The sequence below is a fragment of the Nerophis lumbriciformis genome, linkage group LG29 (assembly GCF_033978685.3).
Source record: "Nerophis lumbriciformis linkage group LG29, RoL_Nlum_v2.1, whole genome shotgun sequence".
NCBI classification, from domain to species: Eukaryota; Metazoa; Chordata; class Actinopteri; order Syngnathiformes; family Syngnathidae; genus Nerophis; species Nerophis lumbriciformis.
The window spans coordinates 34,027,501-34,050,000 of NC_084576.2; the positions used below are offsets into that span (position 1 = coordinate 34,027,501).

Sequence of the window (22,500 nt, forward strand, 5' to 3'; positions counted from 1 at the left end):
TATATATATATATATATATATATAGTAACACTTTAGTATGGGAAACATATGAACCATTAATTAGTTGCTTATTAACATAGGGTCAGGGTCAGGGTTGGTGTTGGGGTTAGGTTTAGAGTTGGGGTTGGAGTTGGGGTTAGGGTTAGGGTTGGAGTTGGGGTTGGGGTTGGGGTTAGGGATGGGGTTGGGGTTAGGGTTAGGGTTGGGGTTAGGGTTAGGGTTAGGGTTAGGTTTGGGGTTAGGGTTAGGGTTGGGGTTGGTGTTGGTGTTAGGGTTGGGGTTGGGATTGGGGTTAGCATTGGGATTGGGGTTAGGGTTAGGGTTGGGGTTGGGATTAGGGTTTGGGTTAGGGTTAGGGTTAGGGTTAGGGTTGGGGTTAGGGTTAGGGTTGGGGTTAGGGTTAGGGTTAGGGTAAGGGTTAGGGTTAGGGTTGGGGTTAGGGTTGGGGTTGGGGTTAGGATTAGGGTTAGGTTTAGGATTAGGATTAGGATTAGGGTTAGGGGTTAGGGTTAGGGTTAGGTTTGGGGTTAGGGTTAGGGTTGGGATTGGGGTTAGCATTGGGGTTGGGGTTAGGGTTAGGGTTGGGGTTGGGGTTGGGATTAGGGTTTGGGTTAGGGTTAGGGTTAGGGTTGGGGTTAGAGTTAGGGTTAGGGTTAGGGATAGGGGTTAGGGTCAGGGTTAGGTTTGGGGTTAGGGTTAGGGTTAGGGTTGGGGTTAGGGTTAGGGTTGAGTTTGGTGTTAGGGTTAGGGTTAGGGTTGATATTGGGTTAGGGTTGGGGTTAAGGTTAGGGAAGACGTTTAGTTAATGGCTTACTGGTTGTATAATAAGGCCATGCAGAATAAGGAATTAATAAGTACTTTATATATATATATATATATATATATATATATATATATATATATATATATATATATATATATATATATATATATATAGTAACACTTTAGTATGGGAAACATATGAACCATTAATTAGTTGCTTATTAACATAGGGTCAGGGTCAGGGTTGCGGTTAGCGTTGGTGTTGGGGTTAGGTTTAGTGTTGGGTTGGGGTTAGGGTTAGGGTTAGGGTTAGGGATAGGGTTGGGGTCGGGGTTAGGTTTGGGGTTAGGGTTAGGGTTGGGGTTAGGGTTAGGGTTAGGGATAGGGTTGGGGTCGGGGTTAGGTTTGGGGTTAGGGTTAGGGTTGGGGTTAGGGTTAGGGTTAGGGTTAGGGTTGGGGTTAGGGTTAGGGTTAGGTTTAGGGTTAGGGTTAGGGTTAGGGTTGAGTTTGGTGTTAGTGTTAGGGTTAGGGTTGATATTGGGTTAGGGTTGGGGTTAAGGTTAGGGAAGACGTTTAGTTAATGGCTTACTGGTTGTATAATAAGGCCATGCAGAATAAGGAATTAATAAGTACTTAATACGTACTTAATATATACTTTTGTATGGGGAACATATGAACCAATAATTAGTTGCTTATTAATTTAGGGTTAGGGTCAGGTTTAGGGTTAGGGTTAGGGTTAGGGTTAGGGTTAGGGTTGGGGTTGGGGTTAGGGTTAGGGTTAGGGTTAGGGTTAGGGTTGGGATTAGGGTTAGGGTTAGGGGTTAGGGTTAGGGTTAGGGTTGGGTTTGGCATTAGGGTTAGGGTTAGGGTTGGGGTTGGGTTAGGGTTAGGGTTAGGGTTAGGGTTAGGGTTAGGGTTAGGGTTGGGATTAAGGTTAGGGTTAGGGTTGGTACCGGGTTAGGGTTGGGGTTAAGGTTAGGGAAGACGTTTAGTTAATGGCTTACTGGTTGTATAATAAGGCCATGCAGAATAAGGAATTAATAAGTACTTTATATATACTTTTGTATGGGGAACATATGAACCAATAATTAGTTGCTTATTAATTTAGGGTTAGGGTCAGGTTTAGGGTTAGGGTTAGGGTTAGGGTTAGGGTTGGGGTTGGGGTTAGGGTTAGGGTTAGGGTTAGGGTTGGGATTAGGGTTAGGGTTAGGGGTTAGGGTTAGGGTTAGGGTTAGGGTTGGGTTTGGCATTAGGGTTAGGGTTGGGGTTGGGTTAGGGTTAGGGTTAGGTTTGGGATTAAGGTTAGGGTTAGGGTTGGTACCGGGTTAGGGTTGGGGTTAAGGTTAGGGAAGACGTTTAGTTAATGGCTTACTGGTTGTATAATAAGGCCATGCAGAATAAGGAATTAATAAGTACTTTATATATACTTTTGTATGGGGAACATATGAACCAATAATTAGTTGCTTATTAATTTAGGGTTAGGGTCAGGGTCAGGGTTAGAGTTAGGGTTAGGGTTAGGGGTTAGGGTTAGGGTTAGGGTTAGGGTTGTGGTTGGGGTTGGGGTTAGGGTTAGGGTTAGTGTTGGGATTAGGGTTAGGGTTAGGGTTGGGGTTGGCATTAGGGTTAGGGTTAGGGTTAGGGTTAGGGTTGGGTTTGGGGTTAGGGTTAGGGTTAGGGTTGGGGTTAGGGTTGGGATTAGGGTTAGGGTTAGGGTTGAGTTTGGTGTTAGGGTTAGGGTTAGGGTTGATATTGGGTTAGGGTTGGGGTTAAGGTTAGGGAAGACGTTTAGTTAATGGCTTACTGGTTGTATAATAAGGCCATGCAGAATAAGGAATTAATAAGTACTTTATATATACTTTTGTATGGGGAACATATGAACCAATAATTAGTTGCTTATTAATTTAGGGTTAGGGTCAGGTTTAGGGTTAGGGTTGGGTTAGATATATATATATATATATATATATATATATATATATATATATATATATATATATATATATATATATAGTAACACTTTAGTATGGGAAACATATGAACCATTAATTAGTTGCTTATTAACATAGGGTCAGGGTCAGGGTTGCGGTTAGCGTTGGTGTTGGGGTTAGGTTTAGTGTTGGGTTGGGGTTAGGGTTAGGGTTAGGGTTAGGGATAGGGTTGGGGTCGGGGTTAGGTTTGGGGTTAGGGTTAGGGTTGGGGTTAGGGTTAGGGTTAGGGTTAGGGTTGGGGTTAGGGTTAGGGTTAGGTTTAGGGTTAGGGTTAGGGTTGAGTTTGGTGTTAGGGTTAGGGTTAGGGTTGATATTGGGTTAGGGTTGGGGTTAAGGTTAGGGAAGACGTTTAGTTAATGGCTTACTGGTTGTATAATAAGGCCATGCAGAATAAGGAATTAATAAGTACTTTATATATATATATATATATATATATATATATATATATATATATATAGTAACACTTTAGTATGGGAAACATATGAACCATTAATTAGTTGCTTATTAACATAGGGTCAGGGTCAGGGTTGCGGTTAGCGTTGGTGTTGGGGTTAGGTTTAGTGTTGGGTTGGGGTTAGGGTTAGGGTTAGGGTTAGGGATAGGGTTGGGGTCGGGGTTAGGTTTGGGGTTAGGGTTAGGGTTGGGGTTAGGGTTAGGGTTAGGGTTAGGGATAGGGTTGGGGTCGGGGTTAGGTTTGGGGTTAGGGTTAGGGTTGGGGTTAGGGTTAGGGTTAGGGTTAGGGTTAGGGTTAGGGTTGGGGTTAGGGTTAGGGTTAGGTTTAGGGTTAGGGTTAGGGTTGAGTTTGGTGTTAGGGTTAGGGTTAGGGTTGATATTGGGTTAGGGTTGGGGTTAAGGTTAGGGAAGACGTTTAGTTAATGGCTTACTGGTTGTATAATAAGGCCATGCAGAATAAGGAATTAATAAGTACTTTATATATATATATATATATATATATATATATATATATATATATATATATATATAGTAACACTTTAGTATGGGAAACATATGAACCATTAATTAGTTGCTTATTAACATAGGGTCAGGGTCAGGGTTGCGGTTAGCGTTGGTGTTGGGGTTAGGTTTAGTGTTGGGTTGGGGTTAGGGTTAGGGTTAGGGTTAGGGATAGGGTTGGGGTCGGGGTTAGGTTTGGGGTTAGGGTTAGGGTTGGGGTTAGGGTTAGGGTTAGGGTTAGGGATAGGGTTGGGGTCGGGGTTAGGTTTGGGGTTAGGGTTAGGGTTGGGGTTAGGGTTAGGGTTAGGGTTAGGGTTAGGGTTAGGGTTGGGGTTAGGGTTAGGGTTAGGTTTAGGGTTAGGGTTAGGGTTGAGTTTGGTGTTAGGGTTAGGGTTAGGGTTGATATTGGGTTAGGGTTGGGGTTAAGGTTAGGGAAGACGTTTAGTTAATGGCTTACTGGTTGTATAATAAGGCCATGCAGAATAAGGAATTAATAAGTACTTTATATATATATATATATATATATATATATATATATATATATATATATATATATATATATATATATATAGTAACACTTTAGTATGGGAAACATATGAACCATTAATTAGTTGCTTATTAACATAGGGTCAGGGTCAGGGTTGCGGTTAGCGTTGGTGTTGGGGTTAGGTTTAGTGTTGGGTTGGGGTTAGGGTTAGGGTTAGGGTTAGGGATAGGGTTGGGGTCGGGGTTAGGTTTGGGGTTAGGGTTAGGGTTGGGGTTAGGGTTAGGGTTAGGGTTAGGGTTAGGGTTGGGGTTAGGGTTAGGGTTAGGTTTAGGGTTAGGGTTAGGGTTGAGTTTGGTGTTAGGGTTGATATTGGGTTAGGGTTGGGGTTAAGGTTAGGGAAGACGTTTAGTTAATGGCTTACTGGTTGTATAATAAGGCAATGCAGAATAAGGATTTAATAAGTACTTTATATATATATATATATATATATATATATATATATATATATATATATATATATATATATATATATATATATATATATATATATATATATATATATATATATATATATATATATAGTAACACTTTAGTATGGGAAACATATGAACCATTAATTAGTTGCTTATTAACATAGGGTCAGGGTCAGGGTTGCGGTTAGCGTTGGTGTTGGGGTTAGGTTTAGTGTTGGGTTGGGGTTAGGGTTAGGGTTAGGGTTAGGTTTCGGGTTAGGGTTAGGGTTGGGGTTGGTGTTGGTGTTAAGGTTGGGATTGGAATTGGGGATAGCATTGGGGTTGGGGTTAGGATTAGGGTTGGGGTTGGGATTAGGGTTAGGATTAGGGTTAGGGTTAGGGGTAGGGTTAGGGTTGGGGTTAGGGTTAGGGTCTGTGTTGGGGTTGGGTTGGGTTGACATTCTTAATAAATGCCAGTAGAATAAGCACACATGTGATTGAGGCGTCATAGTGTAACATTTACACTTGACACTGTGGCCACACCAGCATCACACCTGACTTAATAGCAAGTGAACATCTTTTATTATGATCATCAAATAATTTTTCACGTCATTATTTTCTCATTTAAGTGACTTCCAATGAAAATAACAACAAAAAAATATTGTTTTTCATGAGCTATGTACCAGCGTGTCTGGGTGGGGGGTTCTACTTTGGAAAGAATTCAAAACATTCACATGTTGCACAATGAGATGTAAGTATGGGATAAAGGGTATATTCCTGTAACTTTCTGTCTGTAAAATATTCCTTTTTATGAGCATTTCTGTACTCTAGTAACAGCATTTTATTATTAATATCCATAAATTAACATTCTTAATAAATGACAGTAGAATAAGGACACACATTTTAAAACATTCACATGTTGCACAATGAGATGTAAGCACGACAACCCGGCATTTACATTTTAAGTGTAGTGTTGGCGTTGTCCGACTTTTTGCGTGGCCCTAAACGCATCAGTAGCTGATATGACAGACGGCACAAAATGACCAGTTTTGCTAGATCGACGTTTTTTACTCATGTTTTTGTTGTGGTTACGGCCCAAAATACAACGTTTTTGACTCTATGGCAATGTTCCCTTTACACTCTACACTTTACATTTACACGTACAAACTTTACCAAAAAAAAAATCTTGTTTTTCATGATCTGGGTGGGGGCGTCCTACTTTGGGAAGAATTCAAAACATTCACATGTTGCACAATGAGATGTAAGCATGACATCAACGTTTTTTTACTAATGTTTCTGTTGTGGTTAGGGCCAAAAATAAAACGTTTTTTTCTCCTAATTTTTCATTAGCAACAAAGGAAGCTTGCAAACGCGCAGAAAGGACAGGACATAAAACAGCTGCAGCCACAACCGAGGCACAAGGAGCCGCAGGTTGCAGACCCCTGGTCTACATGGTCCATTTGAATTTTTTTAAACCAGCATCAGTCCTAGACATCTGGGATCTAGAGTCGCCCCCCCAGCTTCCGCTGCCTTTAGCAGGCGAGACCCACCACAATTAGAGAGTGGTCTGGCTTCTGCAGCCTCAGCTGGAGGCCCAGGAAGGACTACACGCCCGACCAGAAACCTTTCTAAGAATCCGCCAGATGGGCTTCAAAAGAAGGAACTATTTATAGCGTGCCAGAAGAAAAGCCCTTTCAGTTCAATTGGATTTTATGATACTGGTTTTGAAATGAAACGTTTCCTCTGCTGTATATTTAGTGTGCTGCAGACCACACACAAGACATGTGAAACTAGGCCTGACCCTAGGGCTGTGCCCCAGACCGCTACTAAGAAAGTACTCATCAATTAAAAAAGGTAGTGTACTGCATTTGAAAAATACTGGTACTTTGTTTAGTTTTTTGTCAAGCACCAGCTGACGGCAAACCGAGGCACATGACAGGAGTCAACATCAATGTACACACACAGACCACTCGCAAGCAGAAACAGTGCCTTAGTTGTCATTTTGCGATTAACACCCTACTTGTCAGCAAGCGTGATTAGTGTGCTGGTTTTCAGCTAGCAATTAGCACACCAGTTGTCGTCTAGCAATTAGCACACTTGATGTCCGCTGGCGATTAGCGCACTAGTTTTTAGCTAGTGGTTAGCGCGTTAGTTGATAGCTAGTAAATAGCGCCTTAGTTGTCATTTTGTGATTAACACCCTAGTTGTCAGCAAGCGTGATTGGCGTGTGCTGGTTTTCAGCTAGCAATTAGTACACTAGTTGTCGTCTAGCAATTAACACACTTGATGTCCGCTGGCGATTAGCGCACTAGTTTTTAGCTAGTGATTGCCGCGTTAGTTGATAGCTAGTAAATAGCGCCTTAGTTGTCATTTTGCGATTAACACCCTACTTGTCAGCAAGCGTGATTAGTGTGCTGGTTTTCAGCTAGCAATTAGTACACTAGTTGTCGTCTAGCAATTAACACACTTGATGTCCGCTGGCGATTAGCGCACTAGTTTTTAGCTAGTGATTGCCGCGTTAGTTGATAGCTAGTAAATAGCGCCTTAGTTGTCATTTTGCGATTAACACCCTACTTGTCAGCAAGCGTGATTAGTGTGCTGGTTTTCAGCTAGCAATTAGCACACTAGTTGTTGTCTAGCAATTAGCACACTTGATGTCCGCTGGCGATTAGCGCACTAGTTTTTAGCTAGTGATTGGCGCGTTAGTTGATAGCTAGTAAATAGCGCCTTAGATGTCATTTTGTGATTAACACCCTACTTGTCAGCAAGCGTGATTAGTGTGCTGGTTTTCAGCTAGCAATTAGTACACTAGTTGTCGTCTAGCAATTAACACACTTGATGTCCGCTGGCGATTAGCGCACTAGTTTTTAGCTAGTGATTGGCGCGTTAGTTAATAGCTAGTAAATAGCGCCTTAGTTGTCATTTTGCGATTAACACCCTAGTTGTCAGCAAGCGTGATTGGCGTGCTAGTTTTCAGCTAGCAATTAGCGCATTAGTTGTCATTTAGCAATTAGCGCGCTTGTCCTCTGGCGATTGGCGCACTAGTTTTTAGCTAGTGATTGGCGCGTTAGTTGATAGCTCGTAAATGGCGCCTTAGTTGTCATTTTGCGATTAACACCCTAGTTGTCAGCAAGCGTGATTGGCGTGCTAGTTTTCAGCTAGCAATTAACGCACTAGTTGTCATCTAGCAATTAGCGCACTTGTTTTTCGCTATCGATTAGCGCACTCGTTTTTAGCTAGTGGTTAGCGCGTTAGTTGATAGCTAGTAAATAGCGCCTTAGTTGTCATTTTGCGATTAACACCCTAGTTGTCAGCAAGCGTGATTAGTATGCTAGTTTTCAGCTAGCAATTAGTGCACTAGTTGTCAACTTAGTGATTAGCACACTATTTGTCAGCTTAGTGATTAGTGCACTAGGTGTCAGCTAGCGATTCATGCACTAGTTGTCATCTAGCAATTAGCGCACTAGTTGTCAGCTTAGTGATTAACGTGCCAGTTGTAATTTTTCAATTAACGTGCTAATCGCCAGTTAACGATTGGCACGCTAACTTGTGTGAGGTGGATATTGATGTGGATTTACATTTTTGAAGATGTTTGGGGAATGGGTGATGTCAGAAAGACTAATAATATGCAGACTACTAACTGACATACCTATATTTTATCTTCCTACGTCAGATAATGGGCTGTGTGCAATGCAAGGACAAGGAAACAACTAAACTGACGGACGACAGAGACCGCAGCCTCTCCCAGGCAGGGTACCGCTATGGCCCCGCCGCCACGCCACACCACTACCCCAGCTACGGGGTCGCCACCATCCCCAACTACAACTTCCACACACCCGTCGCCCAGGGCATGACCGTCTTCGGTGGGATCAGCACTTCTCACACCGGAACACTCCGGACTCGTGGTGGGACGGGTAAGGTTGTCGGGTTCAAACACTGATGACATCTATTAAACAGACAAGAAGCAAGGAATCATGCAGAGACAGAGTTCAATTTAGCGAGACGTATTGGGCTGTACTCTTAGTTACAGATCCAACCTACGCTCTAAGGCACAGCCCACGTGTTCCTCTATTTATTTGGGAGGTCCCTGGTTACATCACTGAGGCTGCTTCTGAAGGAAGGGGGGTGGGGGGTAATTTCAGCAGCCCCAGTTAGACACAATATATGATTATTCAGAAATGGAAATGTGCTGGCACTCGTGATATCGCCCTGTCTCTGCTTTGTCTGCGTCAAGGTACTCGATGTTCGCCCTTGGCAGTCAGCAGGCCGGGTCTGGACACACAAACACTGATACAAGACGACTCGCAATCTTGGATTTGCAAGTTGTCCCTTTGCACAGATAGAAAAGTACAACTTCAGCACAATTGATAATAACTATAGCAACGGCCTTTAAACATGAGAGTTGTGTAATAACTTATACATAATTATCCTAACACGCCCCGTCATCTTTGGTGTGCCGGTAATGCCACCTGTGCAACAAATCCAGTCCTGAAATTTCCTCGCTCCTAAATATTCCAAAGTCAACTTTATTAAAGGAAAATGGAATAGTTTGGGAACAACAGCAACCAAGTGGTAGGCCACGTAAACTGACAGAGAGGTCAGCATAGTGCAAAGACTTTCTGCTACAGAGCTCCAAACTTCATGTCACCTTCCAATTAGCCCACGTACAGTACGCAGAGAGCTTCATAGAATGGGTTTCCATGGCCGGGTGGCTGCATCTAAGCCATACATCACCAAGTCCAATGCAAAGCGTGAGATGCAGTGGTGTAAAGGACATCACCACTGGACTCTAGAGCAGTGGAGACGCCTTCTCTGGACTGATGAATCACACTTTTCCATCTGGCAATCTGACGGACCAGTCTGGGTTTGGAGGTTGCCAGGAGAACGCTACATTTCGGACTGCATTGACGCCGAGGCGTCCATCAGGTCTTCCCGGGGAATGTGAGGCCTTTTGGGGCCATAGGTCAACAAAAGAGTGGGGAATTGGAGCCCTCCGGTGGACTCCCGCCGCAAATGCACCCCGGATTAGAGGCATTATTTCCGGGCCTTTTGGGGCCCTGTTTTCAGACAGTTTGTCGTATTTCGGTGACACCGAGGAGTCCTTCGGGTGTCCCCGGGGAATTGTGAGCCCTTTTGGGGCCATATTTTCAGACAGAAAAAAAAAGAAAAGTAACCCTTACACTACAAAGGACAGCAGGGAAACGCCCCCCAGCAAAGTCACAGGGGAAGTGGGGTAGAAAAGTGGATAGTGTCTGGGGAAAAGTCCACAAAATGATCAAAAATCACACACAGGTACGAGCTCCACAAGTCCCGCCGCGTCCCACCCGAGTCCGAGGTGCCCCCCCACATGCCCAAAACGCACCCAGCAAAGGCGCACTGTGAGTGGGGAAGAAAAGTTGGAAAAGTGGGCAAAAGTCCGGAAAATGATAAAAAACCACACCCAGGTTAGAGTCCCACACGTCCCGCAGTCGCACCCGAGTCCTGGGATGCCCAACATGTCCAAAAAAATTAAAAAAAATCAAAAAAATCCCCGGGCCGGATTTTGGACGCCGGCGTACCGCGTTCGGCCCGCGTGCCGTAGTTTGGCGACCGATTGTAAAAATTTGCCGCGACCGGCTAGTTTTTTTCCTTGGAGTAAATAGAGAGTAGATCCAGCGGAAAATATGCACTATAAACAAAGAGAGGGAGTTTGGAGGGGCAAAAACGCCCTCTTGGGACTTTTGCAGCAGCACACATCAACCTAGCGGGGAGAAGGCATGCATAGCAAAAAGTCCACAAAATGATCAAAAATAACACCCAGGTTGGAGTCCCACAAGTCCCGCCGCGTCCCACCAGAGTCCGGGGGTGCCTGACATGTCCACAGCGCACCCAGCAAAGTCGCACTGTGAGTGGGGGAGAAAAGTTGGAAAAGTGAAATTTGGTGGAGGAGGAATTAGGGTGTGGGGTTGGTTTTTCCGGAGTTGGGCTTGGCCCCTTTAGTTCCAGTGAAAGGAACTTTGAATGCTCCAGGATACCAAAACATTTTGGACGATTCCATGCTCCCAACCTTGTGGGAACAGTTTGGAGCGGGGCCCCTTCCTCTTCCAACATGACTGTGCACCAGACATGGATGACAGAGTCTGGTGTGGATGAACTTGACTGGCCTGCACAGAGTCCTGACCTGAACCCGATAGAACGGAGACTGAGAGCCAGGCCTTCAGTGTGTGACCTCACCAATGCGCTTTTGGAAAAATGGTGGAAAATTCCCTATAAAGACACTCCGCAACCTTGTGGACAGCCTTCCCAGAAGAGTTGAAGCTGTAATAGCTGCAAAAGGTCATATTGACCCCTATGGGTTAGGAATGGGATGGCACTTTAACTTCATATGTGAGTCAAGGCAGGTGGACAAATACTTTTTGCAAAATAGTGTCTAAGTTAGAACTTTACACTACTTTGTGTTAGAAATGGCAACAGCGGGGGATGAATTCCCCACAACAAGAGGATAAAGATCTTATTTTCGGGACCAAATACACATCTAGAGCTACCAATAGGTAAGAAAAATTGATTTTGCATAAAATTGCGAAACAAAACGCCAGATAATGTCTCCTAATATGTGATATTTTGGGGCCCGTATGCACCCACCACAGCAATACCCGTACGTTGAAGCACGGTACGTCTGACTATGGTAGCCGTAATGCTCCGACAATCCATCAAGCGGTGCGGCTGCGTAGTTTACTAAAGCTGTATTAAATAAGTTCGACAGATTTTTGAGCGCCGGCAGGGGGCGTGGTTGGGGGCGTGGTTAAGATATATATATATATATATATATATATATATATATATATATATATATATATATATATATATATATATATATATATATCTTAACCACGCCCCCAACCACGCCCCCTGCCGGCGCTCAAAAATCTGTCGAAATGATTTAATACGGATTTAGTAAACTACGCAGGTTGGGGGCGTGGTTAAGATATATATATATATACATAAGAAATACTTGACTTTCAGTGAATTCTAGCTATATATATATATATATATATATATATAGCTAGAATTCACTGAAAGTCAAGTATTTCTTATATATATATATATATATATATATATATATATATATATATATATATATATATATATATATATATATATATATATATATATATATCTTAACCACGCCCCCAACCACGCCCCCTTATATATATATATATATATATATATATATATATATATATATATATATATATATATATATATATATATATATATATATATATATATAAATAAAATAAATACTTGAATTCCAGTGTTCATTTATTTACACATATACACACACATAACACTCATCTACTCATTGTTGAGTTAAGGGTTGAATTGTCCATCCTTGTTCTATTCTCTGTCACTATTTCAGAACACACACATTATACAAATATACATTATAAAACCAATAAGAAAACGGGAGCTCTAATTTGGGAGTCTGAATTAGGATCAGAAGTTCCTATATAAACATTGCGCACTCACGTCGCCTTTTTGTATTGATGACTGCAGCTGTGCACTGGATTCATTCACAAATACAAACTACAACTCACAAACACTTTTAGAGTTAGGCTCCACCATCAGAATGTGTACTTACACTTATAAAGATCACATGGATATTATTCAGTGAGTTGATTCACCAAAACTAACCTGTTATACAGGAGGAAAAAGCACACAGGACGTTTTGAAAAGTACCGGTTCCCCGGGCTTGACGGCGCGTCGTCACGTGGTGACATTGCTGGTTTTAGGAGCAGAGGAGCACGTTGGGCAGCGCACACACACAGAGTACTTACAAGCAGACACAGTGTGTGGACAGAAAAGGGAGAATGGACGCATTTTGGTGTGAAAAGTCAAGATAAAGGTGAAGTTATAACACTGAAACACCCTCAGGAAGAGCTGAGGCCGCCTTTGAAGTCCGCCTTTGTAGACGCCCCTGCTTATCACCGTAGTCGATTAACTTCTTCTTTTTCTCTATCTTCTTGTTATGTGACATTCATCCTCCACTGTTGCCATTTCTAATATAAAGTAGTGTAAAGTTCTTACTTATATCATGTCAGTAAACTCACCATGAAAGCACTAAAACATACCGGTGTAGTGACTTGACATTATTCACCCAAGGAACTTTAGTTATTAATGTGTTCCGGTCACGGGACACATTTGTGTTTGTATCATCTGTATTTGAGATATGCATGAGTCCTGAAAATGTCCGCCTTTGTAGACGCCCCTGTTTATCGCCGTAGTCGATAAACTTCTTCTTTTTCTCTATCTTCTTGTTATGTGACATTCATCCTCCGCTGTTGCCATTTCTAATATAAAGTAGTGTAAAGTTCTTACTTATATCTGTCAGTAAACTCACCATGAAAGCACTAAAACATACCGGTGTAGTGAGTTGACATTATTCACCCAAGGAACTTTAGTTATTAATGGGTTCCGGTCACGGGACACATTTGTGTTTGTATCATCTGTATTTGAGATATGCATGAGTCCTGAAAATGTCCGCCTTTGAAGTCCGCCTTTGTAGACGCCCCTGCTTATCGCCGTAGTCGATAAACTTCTTCTTTTTCTCCATCTTCTTGTTATGTGACATTCATCCTCCACTGTTGCCATTTCTAATATAAAGTAGTGTAAAGTTCTTACTTATATCTGTCAGTAAACTCACCATGAAAGCACTAAAACATACCGGTGTAGTGACTTGACATAATTCACCCAAAAAATTTAGTTATTAGAGGGTTCCGGTCACGGGACACATTTGTGTTTGTATCATCTGTATTTGAGATATGCATGAGTCCTGAAAATGTCCGCCTTTGTAGACGCCCCTGCTTATCGCCGTAGTCGATTAACTTCTTCTTTTTCTCTATCTTCTTGTTATGTGACATTCATCCTCCACTGTTGCCATTTCTAATATAAAGTAGTGTAAAGTTCTTACTTATATCATGTCAGTAAACTCACCATGAAAGCACTAAAACATACCGGTGTAGTGAGTTGACATTATTCACCCAAGAAACTTTAGTTATTAATGTGTTCCGGTCACGGGACACATTTGTGTTTGTATCATCTGTATTTGAGATATGCATGAGTCCTGAAAATGTCCGCCTTTGTAGACGCCCCTGCTTATCGCCGTAGTCGATAAACTTCTTCTTTTTCTCTAACTTCTTGTTATGTGACATTCATCCTCCGCTGTTGCCATTTCTAATATAAAGTAGTGTAAAGTTCTTACTTATATCTGTCAGTAAACTCACCATGAAAGCACTAAAACATACCGGTGTAGTGAGTTGACATTATTCACCCAAGAAACTTTAGTTATTAGAGGGTTCCGGTCACGGGACACATTTGTGTTTGTATCATCTGTGTTTGAGGTATGTATGAGTCCTGAAAATGTCCGCCTTTGAAGTCCGCCCCTGCTTATCACCGTAGTCGATAAGCTTCTTCTTTTTCTCTATCTTCTTGTTATGTGACCTTCATCCTCCACTGTTGCCATTTCTAATATAAAGTAGTGTAAAGTTCTTACTTATATCTGTCAGTGAACTCACCATGAAAGCACTAAAACATACCGGTGTAGTGAGTTGACATTATTCACCCAAAAACTTTAGTTATTAGAGGGTTCCGGTCACGGGACACATTTGTGTTTGTATCATCTGTATTTGAGATATGCATGAGTCCTGAAAATGTCCGCCTTTGTAGACGCCCCTGCTTATCGCCGTAGTCGATAAACTTATTCTTTTTCTCTATCTTCTTGTTATGTGACATTCATCCTCCACTGTTGCCATTTCTAATATAAAGTAGTGTAAAGTTCTTACTTATATCTGTCAGTAAACTCACCATGAAAGCACTAAAACATACCGGTGTAGTGAGTTGACATTATTCACCCAAGGAACTTTAGTTATTAGAGGGTTCCGGTCACGGGACACATTTCGGGTGTTGTTGTTGTTGCACTAGTGAGCCGCGGGTTATGAGATGCTGCTCCGTTATTGATTGAAGCAAAGTATGAATGTCATTAAAACAGTCAGCGCCATCTTTTGACACTTCTTCCACTCCCGTCCTTGCACGCTACACCGCTACAACAACGTTGTTGTCATGTCTGTATCGTCCTGCAGGGGTCACCCTCTTTGTGGCGCTTTACGACTACGAGGCGCGGACAGAAGACGACCTCAGCTTCAGGAAAGGAGAAAGGTTCCAGATTATCAACAGCACGTAAGTCTGCTCCTGGGAGAATAATGTTGTCCCTCCAAAATGCTGGTTTTAGGAGCAGAGGAGCATGTATGGCAGCGCACACACACAGAGTACTTACAAGCAGACACAGTGTGTAGACAGAAAAGGGAGAATGGACGCATTTTGGTGTAAAAAGTCAAGATAAAGGTGAAGTTATAACACTGAAACGCCCTCAGGAAGGGGTGCTACTTCTAAATCACTAATCCTGGTCTCCATGGCGACAAAGTAAGTTTCTTACAAGTATCATTATCACTGGAGGACGAGGAATATCTAAACATGCTTCACTACACACCATATAAGGGTACAATAGCTCATTGGCGTCACAATGTAAACAAACGCCATGGGTGGATCTACACCTGACATCCACTGTAATGATACCAAGTACAGGAGCGATACTACTATGATTACATCGATATTTTTGTACCCTTTTTTAAAATGGTATATTATGTTTATAAAGTCAGTAAATAAGTCCCAGGACACACGAGGACTCTGAATATGACCAATGTATGATCCTGTAACTACTTGGTATCAGATCCATGTCATGACTAGGTCCTGGGGTTGGTCTGTTCTCCCGAGGTGCAAAAGATTTGGACCATATGTGGCATTTAGGGGAATACATGATTTATTTAAACACTATAACTACAAAAAGTGCGCACAGTGGCGGAGAAACGACTTGGCTATGAAAACAAATACTCGCACAAAGGCAGAAACTATGAACAACAACAAAAACCACTAACTGTGGCTTAATAAACAAAAACTTACTTGGCAGGGAACCGGCATGAAAAAAAAGAGCAGCAAGGATCATAAGGGTGTGGAGAGTGTGCAGAAGCATAAATGCGGGCATGTCACCAGAAAGACAAATTGAAAAACAATGAACTTAAATACTACACACATGATTAACAAAAACAGGTGCGTGACTCAAAAACGTGAAGTGACAGGTGAAAACTAATGGGTTGCTATGGTGACAAACAAGAGTGCACAATGAGTCCAAACGTGGAACAGGTGAAAACTAATGGGGTAATCATGGAAACAAGACAAGGGAGTGAAAAGCCAGAAACTAAAGAGTCCAATTGTCATGACTTGATCTTGGGGTGTTTGCTTTTCCGGGATGCAACGGAAAGTTGGCACGGGCGAGACGGGAATGAAGGTACATGATTCATTTATTAACTATAAATACAAAAAAAAAAGGATCAAACAAAAAGCGCGCACAGTGGCGGAGAATAAACTCTGAACAATTAAACAAAACTGGCAAACTATGGCTTGAATAAAGAAAACTTACTTGGCATGGACAAAAAAGGCGCGGCGTGAACATGGACATGAAAAAACGGACAGAGCATAAATGTGATGAGGTCGTCAGGACGAACAACAGAAAATGAATGAACTTAAATACTATGGACATGATTAGTGACAGGTGCGTGACTCAAAACAGGTGAAACTAATGGGTAACTATGGTGACAAGACAAGGGAGTGAAAAGACAGAAACTAAACAAAACATGACTAAGACAAAACATGATTACACAGACGTGACAATCCATACCTAAATGTGTGGTATCGTCCAAAACTAATGTCAAGTATCAAAGAAGAGAAGAATAAGTGATTATTACATTTGAACAGAAGTGTAGATAGAACATGTTCAAACAGAAAATAAGCAGATATTAACAGTAAATGAACAAGTAGATTAATCATCCATTTTTTACAGTTTGTCCCTCATAATGTGTACAAAATAATAGGTGTATAAATGACACAATATGTTACTGCATAATTAGGAGTCTTTGTTTGTTTACTTACTACTAAAAGACAAGTTGTCTAATATGTTCACTATTTTATTCAAGGACTAAATGACAATAATAAACATATGTTTCGTGTTTATATGTACTTTGTGGACGCTGTCTGCTGCTCCACAGTAAGTCTTTGCTGTCGTCCAGCATTCTGTTTTTGTTTACTTTGCAGCCAGTTCAGTTTTAGTTTCGTTCCCTAAGTTGTCTATTTTATTGAAGGACTAAATGACAATAATAAACATATGTTTCATGTACGCTAACATTTGTTGTTACAATAAAGACAATAATGACATTTTATTTGTGGTGCCCTTTATTTAGAAAAGTATGGAAATACATTTTAGTACCAGTACCGGTACCTAAATATTGGTATACAAAGTACCACACAGACTCGACTATTTTTCTTATTAGGGCCCGCATGGCCCATTGTATAAGGACTCCCAAAAATCAAAATTGCGCTCTAGCGCCCCCTAGGGGAAAAAAACTAGACTGCCTGTAACTCCCACTAGGAAGATCGGAGAGACATGAAACAAAAACCTCTATGTAGGTCTGACTTAGACCTAGTTTTCATAATTGTATATCATCGGGCAAAAATCAACAGGAAGTTGGCAATTCCCCCTTCAAGACAACAAAGTACTAAAAACAGTCACTTTTGCCTCTTTGAGCTGTAATTTGACCCCCTTAACACGCTTCAAAACTCACCAAACTGAACACACACATCAGGACTGGCTAAAATTGCAATCTAATGAAAAAACCTAACCCCAAATCTACAAATTGTGCTCTACCGCAATTTTTTAATAAAACGCAGAAAAAACTGCTCCTCGGAAGAAAAAAATGACAAAACTGCCTGTAACTCCCACTGGGAAAGTCGGAGAGACATGAAACAAAAACCTCTATGTATGTCTCACTTAGACCTACATTTCATAGATTGACAACCCTCAGCAAAAATCAACAGGAAGTTTGCAATTCCCCCTTCAAGACAAAAAAGTACTAAAAACAGTCACTTTTGCCTCTTTGAGCTGTAATTTGACCCCCTTAACACGCTTCAAAACTCACCAAACTGAACGCACACACATCAGGACTGGCTAAAATTGCAATCTAATGAAAGAACCTAACCCCAAATCTAAAAATTGTGCTCTACCGCAATTTTTTTAATAAAACGCAGAAAAAACTGCTCCTCGGAAGAAAAAAATGACAAAACTGCCTGTAACTCCCACTGGGAAAGTCGGAGAGACATGAAACAAAAATCTCTATGTATGTCTCACTTAGACCTACATTTCATAGATTGACAACCCTCAGCAAAAATCAACAGGAAGTTTGCAATTCCCCCTTCAAGACAAAAAAGTACTAAAAACAGTCACTTTTGCCTCTTTGAGCTATAATTTGACCCCCTTAACACGCTTCAAAACTCACCAAACTGAACACACACATCAGGACTGGCTAAAATTGCAATCTAAGGAAAAAACCTAACCCCAAATCTACAAATTGTGCTCTACCGCAATTTTTTAATAAAACGCAGAAAAAACTGCTCCTCGGAAGAAAAAAATGACAAAACTGCCTGTAACTCCCACTGGGAAAGTCGGAGAGACATGAAACAAAAACCTCTATGTAGGTCTCACTTAGACCTACATTTCATAGATTGACAACCCTCAGCAAAAAGCAACAGGAAGTTTGCAATTCCCCCTTCAAGACAAAAAAGTACTAAAAACAGTCACTTTTGCCTCTTTGAGCTGTAATTTGACCCCCTTAACACGCTTCAAAACTCACCAAACTGAACGCACACATCAGGACTGGCAAAAATTGCAATCTAATGAAAAAACCTAACCCCAAATCTAAAAATTGTGCTCTACCGCAATTTTTGAATAAAACGCAGAAAAAACTGCTCCTCGGAAGAAAAAAATGACAAAACTGCCTGTAACTCCCACTGGAAAGGTCGGAGAGACATGAAACAAAAACCTCTATGTATGTCTCACTTAGACCTACATTTCATAGATTGACAACCCTCAGCAAAAATCAACAGGAAGTTTGCAATTCCCCCTTCAAGACAAAAAAGTACTAAAAACAGTCACTTTTGCCTCTTTGAGCTATAATTTGACCCCCTTAACACGCTTCAAAACTCACCAACCTGAACACACACACATCAGGACTGGCTAAAATTGCAATCTAATGAAAAAACCTAACCCCAAATCTAAAAATTGTGCTCTACCGCAATTTTTTAATAAAACGCAGAAAAAACTGCTCCTCGGAAGAAAAAAATGACAAAACTGCCTGTAACTCCCACTGGGTTTTCGTCTCCTCTTTTATTCAGATGTTCAATGTTCACGCACCAACACACGTCACAGGCAGGAATGGGAAGTATGTAAAACAGTCATTGTTTTCGGTCGCTTTGAAGACCAAGAAGAGGATTTCTCGGGCTTGGGCTCTTCCTGGATCCAGCTGGGGCAGGTGTTGGAGGACAATGGATAACCCCTCCCGTCTCCTGACCACAGCAGCTTCAAAAGGGCAGCGGGTCGTAAATAGCGTTGACCTCGGTTACCAAATAGTTGGAAGAGAGTTTGTGAAATACTTCAGAGAGAGTTCGTTTAACACTTCAAAGAGAGTTCATCTGGAAGTTGAGCAGATCCTGCCATCTGTCCGTGTTGAAATCACAGTGGCGTTTCACGAGCCTTCTTCCTCTTGTTAGGCCTCAAAAGACAGCATTCATAATACAACGTTTCTTTTGTGATAACTTACAAACAATTATTCCAACACAAACATTTATAGTTTTGGTGTTGCTTGCGGGCGAACGGGGAGCGTCAACCAGCAGTCCACACGTGTTTCCTATGTGTGACTGCCATCTACTGGTATGATGCCGCACAATCCTACTTGCTTCATTCTCACGGTTTTTGAAATGTACGGATTATATCTGATCCTAATGATGACGGACGCTTTGACGAGCCAAGGAAGTTGTGAAAACACTGATAGGCTGTTTGATTGTTGACAAGACAGCAAGGAACTTGTTAGTAAACAAAGCATCAAACAGTTCAAAACAGACGTCCACTGCAGAGGACGCTGGTTCTGGTTGGTAAAAAGATGTTAAAAGAAGGGGAAGACTTACGAGGCAACTCCTAACTCCGGTACCAAAATGTATTTCGATACTTTTCCAAATAAAGGGGAGCACAAAAATGTCTTTATTGTGACAAAAAAATGTTAGTGTAGTTTATTATTGTCATTTAGTCCTTAAATAAAATAGACAACTTGTCTTTTAGTAGTAAGTAAACAAACAAAGACTCCTAATTAGTCTGCAGTAACATATTGTGTCATTTATACACCTATTATTTTGTACACATTATGAGGGACAAACTGTAAAAAATGGAAAGTCGGAGAGACATGAAACAAAAACCTCTATGTATGTCTCACTTAGACCTACATTTCATATATTGACAACTCTCAGCAAAAATCAACAGGAAGTTTGCAATTTCCCCTTCAAAACTAATTTTTTTTATAAACCGGTCACTTCTCTTCAAACATTATCTCCTCTGAGCGCGTTTGTCGTTTCAGCTTCAAACTAACACAGGAGAGAGATTGAACCCTTCCAAATAAAAGTTATCGAAATAATTTTTCTAACTGCTCCGGTTTTGATTTTATGAGCCTTCAAAGAACCGCTGCGCTGATGCTTCTGCGCTGCTGTTTTCTCAAGATGGCTGCTTAAAAGCAGGAAGCACCAACGTGCCCACACAATGCAGACAAGGTAGGTACACTAGACAAAAGTCTTGGGACACTTCGGACTAAAAGTAGACAAAAGTATCGGGACACTTATAACTACCACTGGACAAAAGTATTGGGACACTTAGGCCGAAAACTGGACAAAAGTATTGGGACACTTAGGACTACAACTTGCCAAAAGTATTGGGACACTTGGGACTAAAACTGGACAAAAGTATTGGGACACTTAGGACTAGCACCTGCCAAATACGCGGGCCCGACCAACGCTGCTTGCAGCTTTAATTTTGTATATATCTTTGTACCTGCAGTGGATATTACAATGATGTCTATTTAGTCAGCGTTACTACATTTTTTGGGGGGGGAATAGCCCAGTCTGTAAAACAGAACCTACTACAAAGATCCTCTATATAACAGCTGGTGTTTTGAGGAATGTGATGAAAAGATGTTAAGTCTCTTCCATTTTTTGTGGAGAGAAGTCAGTCTGGTGTGGTTCTTAGACACTATCATTACCACACACACCGCTTCCTTCAGTTTTTTTTTAGAGGAGCTCATCTCAACTTGTGCTCCTCCCTTTACCTGCACTCTGCCCTGCTCTGCAGTCGGCCACACTGACCCCTGCTGGACACAAACTGAACAATCCCAACCTTTCACCTTCTGTTGTGGTTGTTTTAATGTTGTATATTCATTTTAAATTCTTGTCAAAGGTGAATGGAGACCTTCAGCGCTCCACTAATCACAGTTTAAAGTTGCAACAGTAACAGTCCATCTCATATAAGATGACATGGTTAGCGTCTCTGTGTGGAGTTAGCATGTTCTCCCTGTGTGGTTTTTTTTTTACGCCGTATTTTATTTTATTTTTTTGACAGGGACAAGGAAACATTGCTAGCCATAGGGAAGCCATGTCAAAGTACATACAACTTCTAGCCACAGGCTCATTTGCAACCCTCGTCCCCGGTTAGGCTTTTAAAGAAAAGTGAAAAACACATACAAAAAAATTAAAAATACATAGAAAATAATTGTGCATACTACACCCAGTTCTAGTGCTCACACTTCTCATTTTCCTTAAGCCACTTTTCCTCCCACATCCCGAAAATATGCACGTTTTTTTTTTACTGGCTAAATCAGAAACATACTTTATTTGTCGCCATGGAGACCAGGATTAGTGATTTAGAAGTAGCTGCGACACTGCGGATGGACGTTAGCCGCTAGCTAGCTAGCCATGTGTTAAAGCAGCTCTTCCTGAGGGCGTTTCCGTGTTATAACTTCACCTTTATCTTGACTTTTTACACCAAAATGCGCCCATTCTCCCTTTTCTGTCTACACACTGTGTCTGCTTGTAAGTACTCTGTGTGTGTGCGCTGCCCAACATGCTCCTCTGCTCCTAAAACCAGCCCGGGGAACCGGTACTTTTCAAATAATAATAATAATAATAATAATAGATTTTATTTGTAAAAAAAAAAAGCACTATACATTGAGTAAACAACCTCAAAGTGCTACAGTGTATTAAAAAAATAAAAATAAAAAGTAAAAATAAAAATAAAAAAAATAAATAAAAATAAATAAAAATAAATAAAAATAAAAACTAGAACAGCCAAATAGCTAAAACTAGTATGCATACATCTAAAAAAAAAAGATTTTTTTAAAAAGAAGGGTTTTTAAGCCTTTTTTAAAAGCATCCACAGTCTGTGGTGCACTCAGGTGGTCAGGGAGAGCGTTCCACAGACTGGGAGCGGCGGAGCAGAAAGCCCGGTCTCCCAAACAGAGTATACTACTGTTTTTGATTCATTAATACCGCGATACTATACTAGCACCGGTATACCGTACAACCCTATGTAAGTACAGGCTATATATATGTCTGTGTATATGTACATTGTTACTTTACATGCCGAATGCGGCCCCCAAGTCCAAAAGTTTGGACACCCCTGGACTAGAAACTGCAGGCTTCTGCATCTGGTATTCATGTTCAGGGTAACTAACAATAGTCTGACCGTAATTGTAACGGCTGCAGACAAAAATTGACTGTGGGCAAAGAAACACACACACAGGTCTGCGGTCACACTCACACACACAAAAAACTCACCACAGAGTCCACTCGCTGTCTGTAGAAGTGTGGCAACATTCTGAGAGCAACACAAAGAAGTAAGTGG

General features: G+C 41.4%; 1 protein-coding gene across 4 annotated transcripts in view; it reads left to right on the forward strand.

The window, feature by feature from the left end:
- LOC133571909 (tyrosine-protein kinase Fyn) overlaps positions 1–22,500 on the forward strand; it is a 129,592-nt gene that overhangs the window by 73,587 nt on the left and 33,505 nt on the right. For all 4 annotated transcript variants that reach the window (XM_061924436.2, XM_061924438.2, XM_061924439.2 and 1 more), the window contains 2 exons: positions 8,314–8,554; positions 14,759–14,855. In XM_061924436.2, the coding sequence (XP_061780420.1) occupies positions 8,317–8,554; positions 14,759–14,855 (335 nt within the window). In that variant the 5' untranslated portion in view covers positions 8,314–8,316. The remainder of the gene's footprint in view (positions 1–8,313; positions 8,555–14,758; positions 14,856–22,500) is intronic.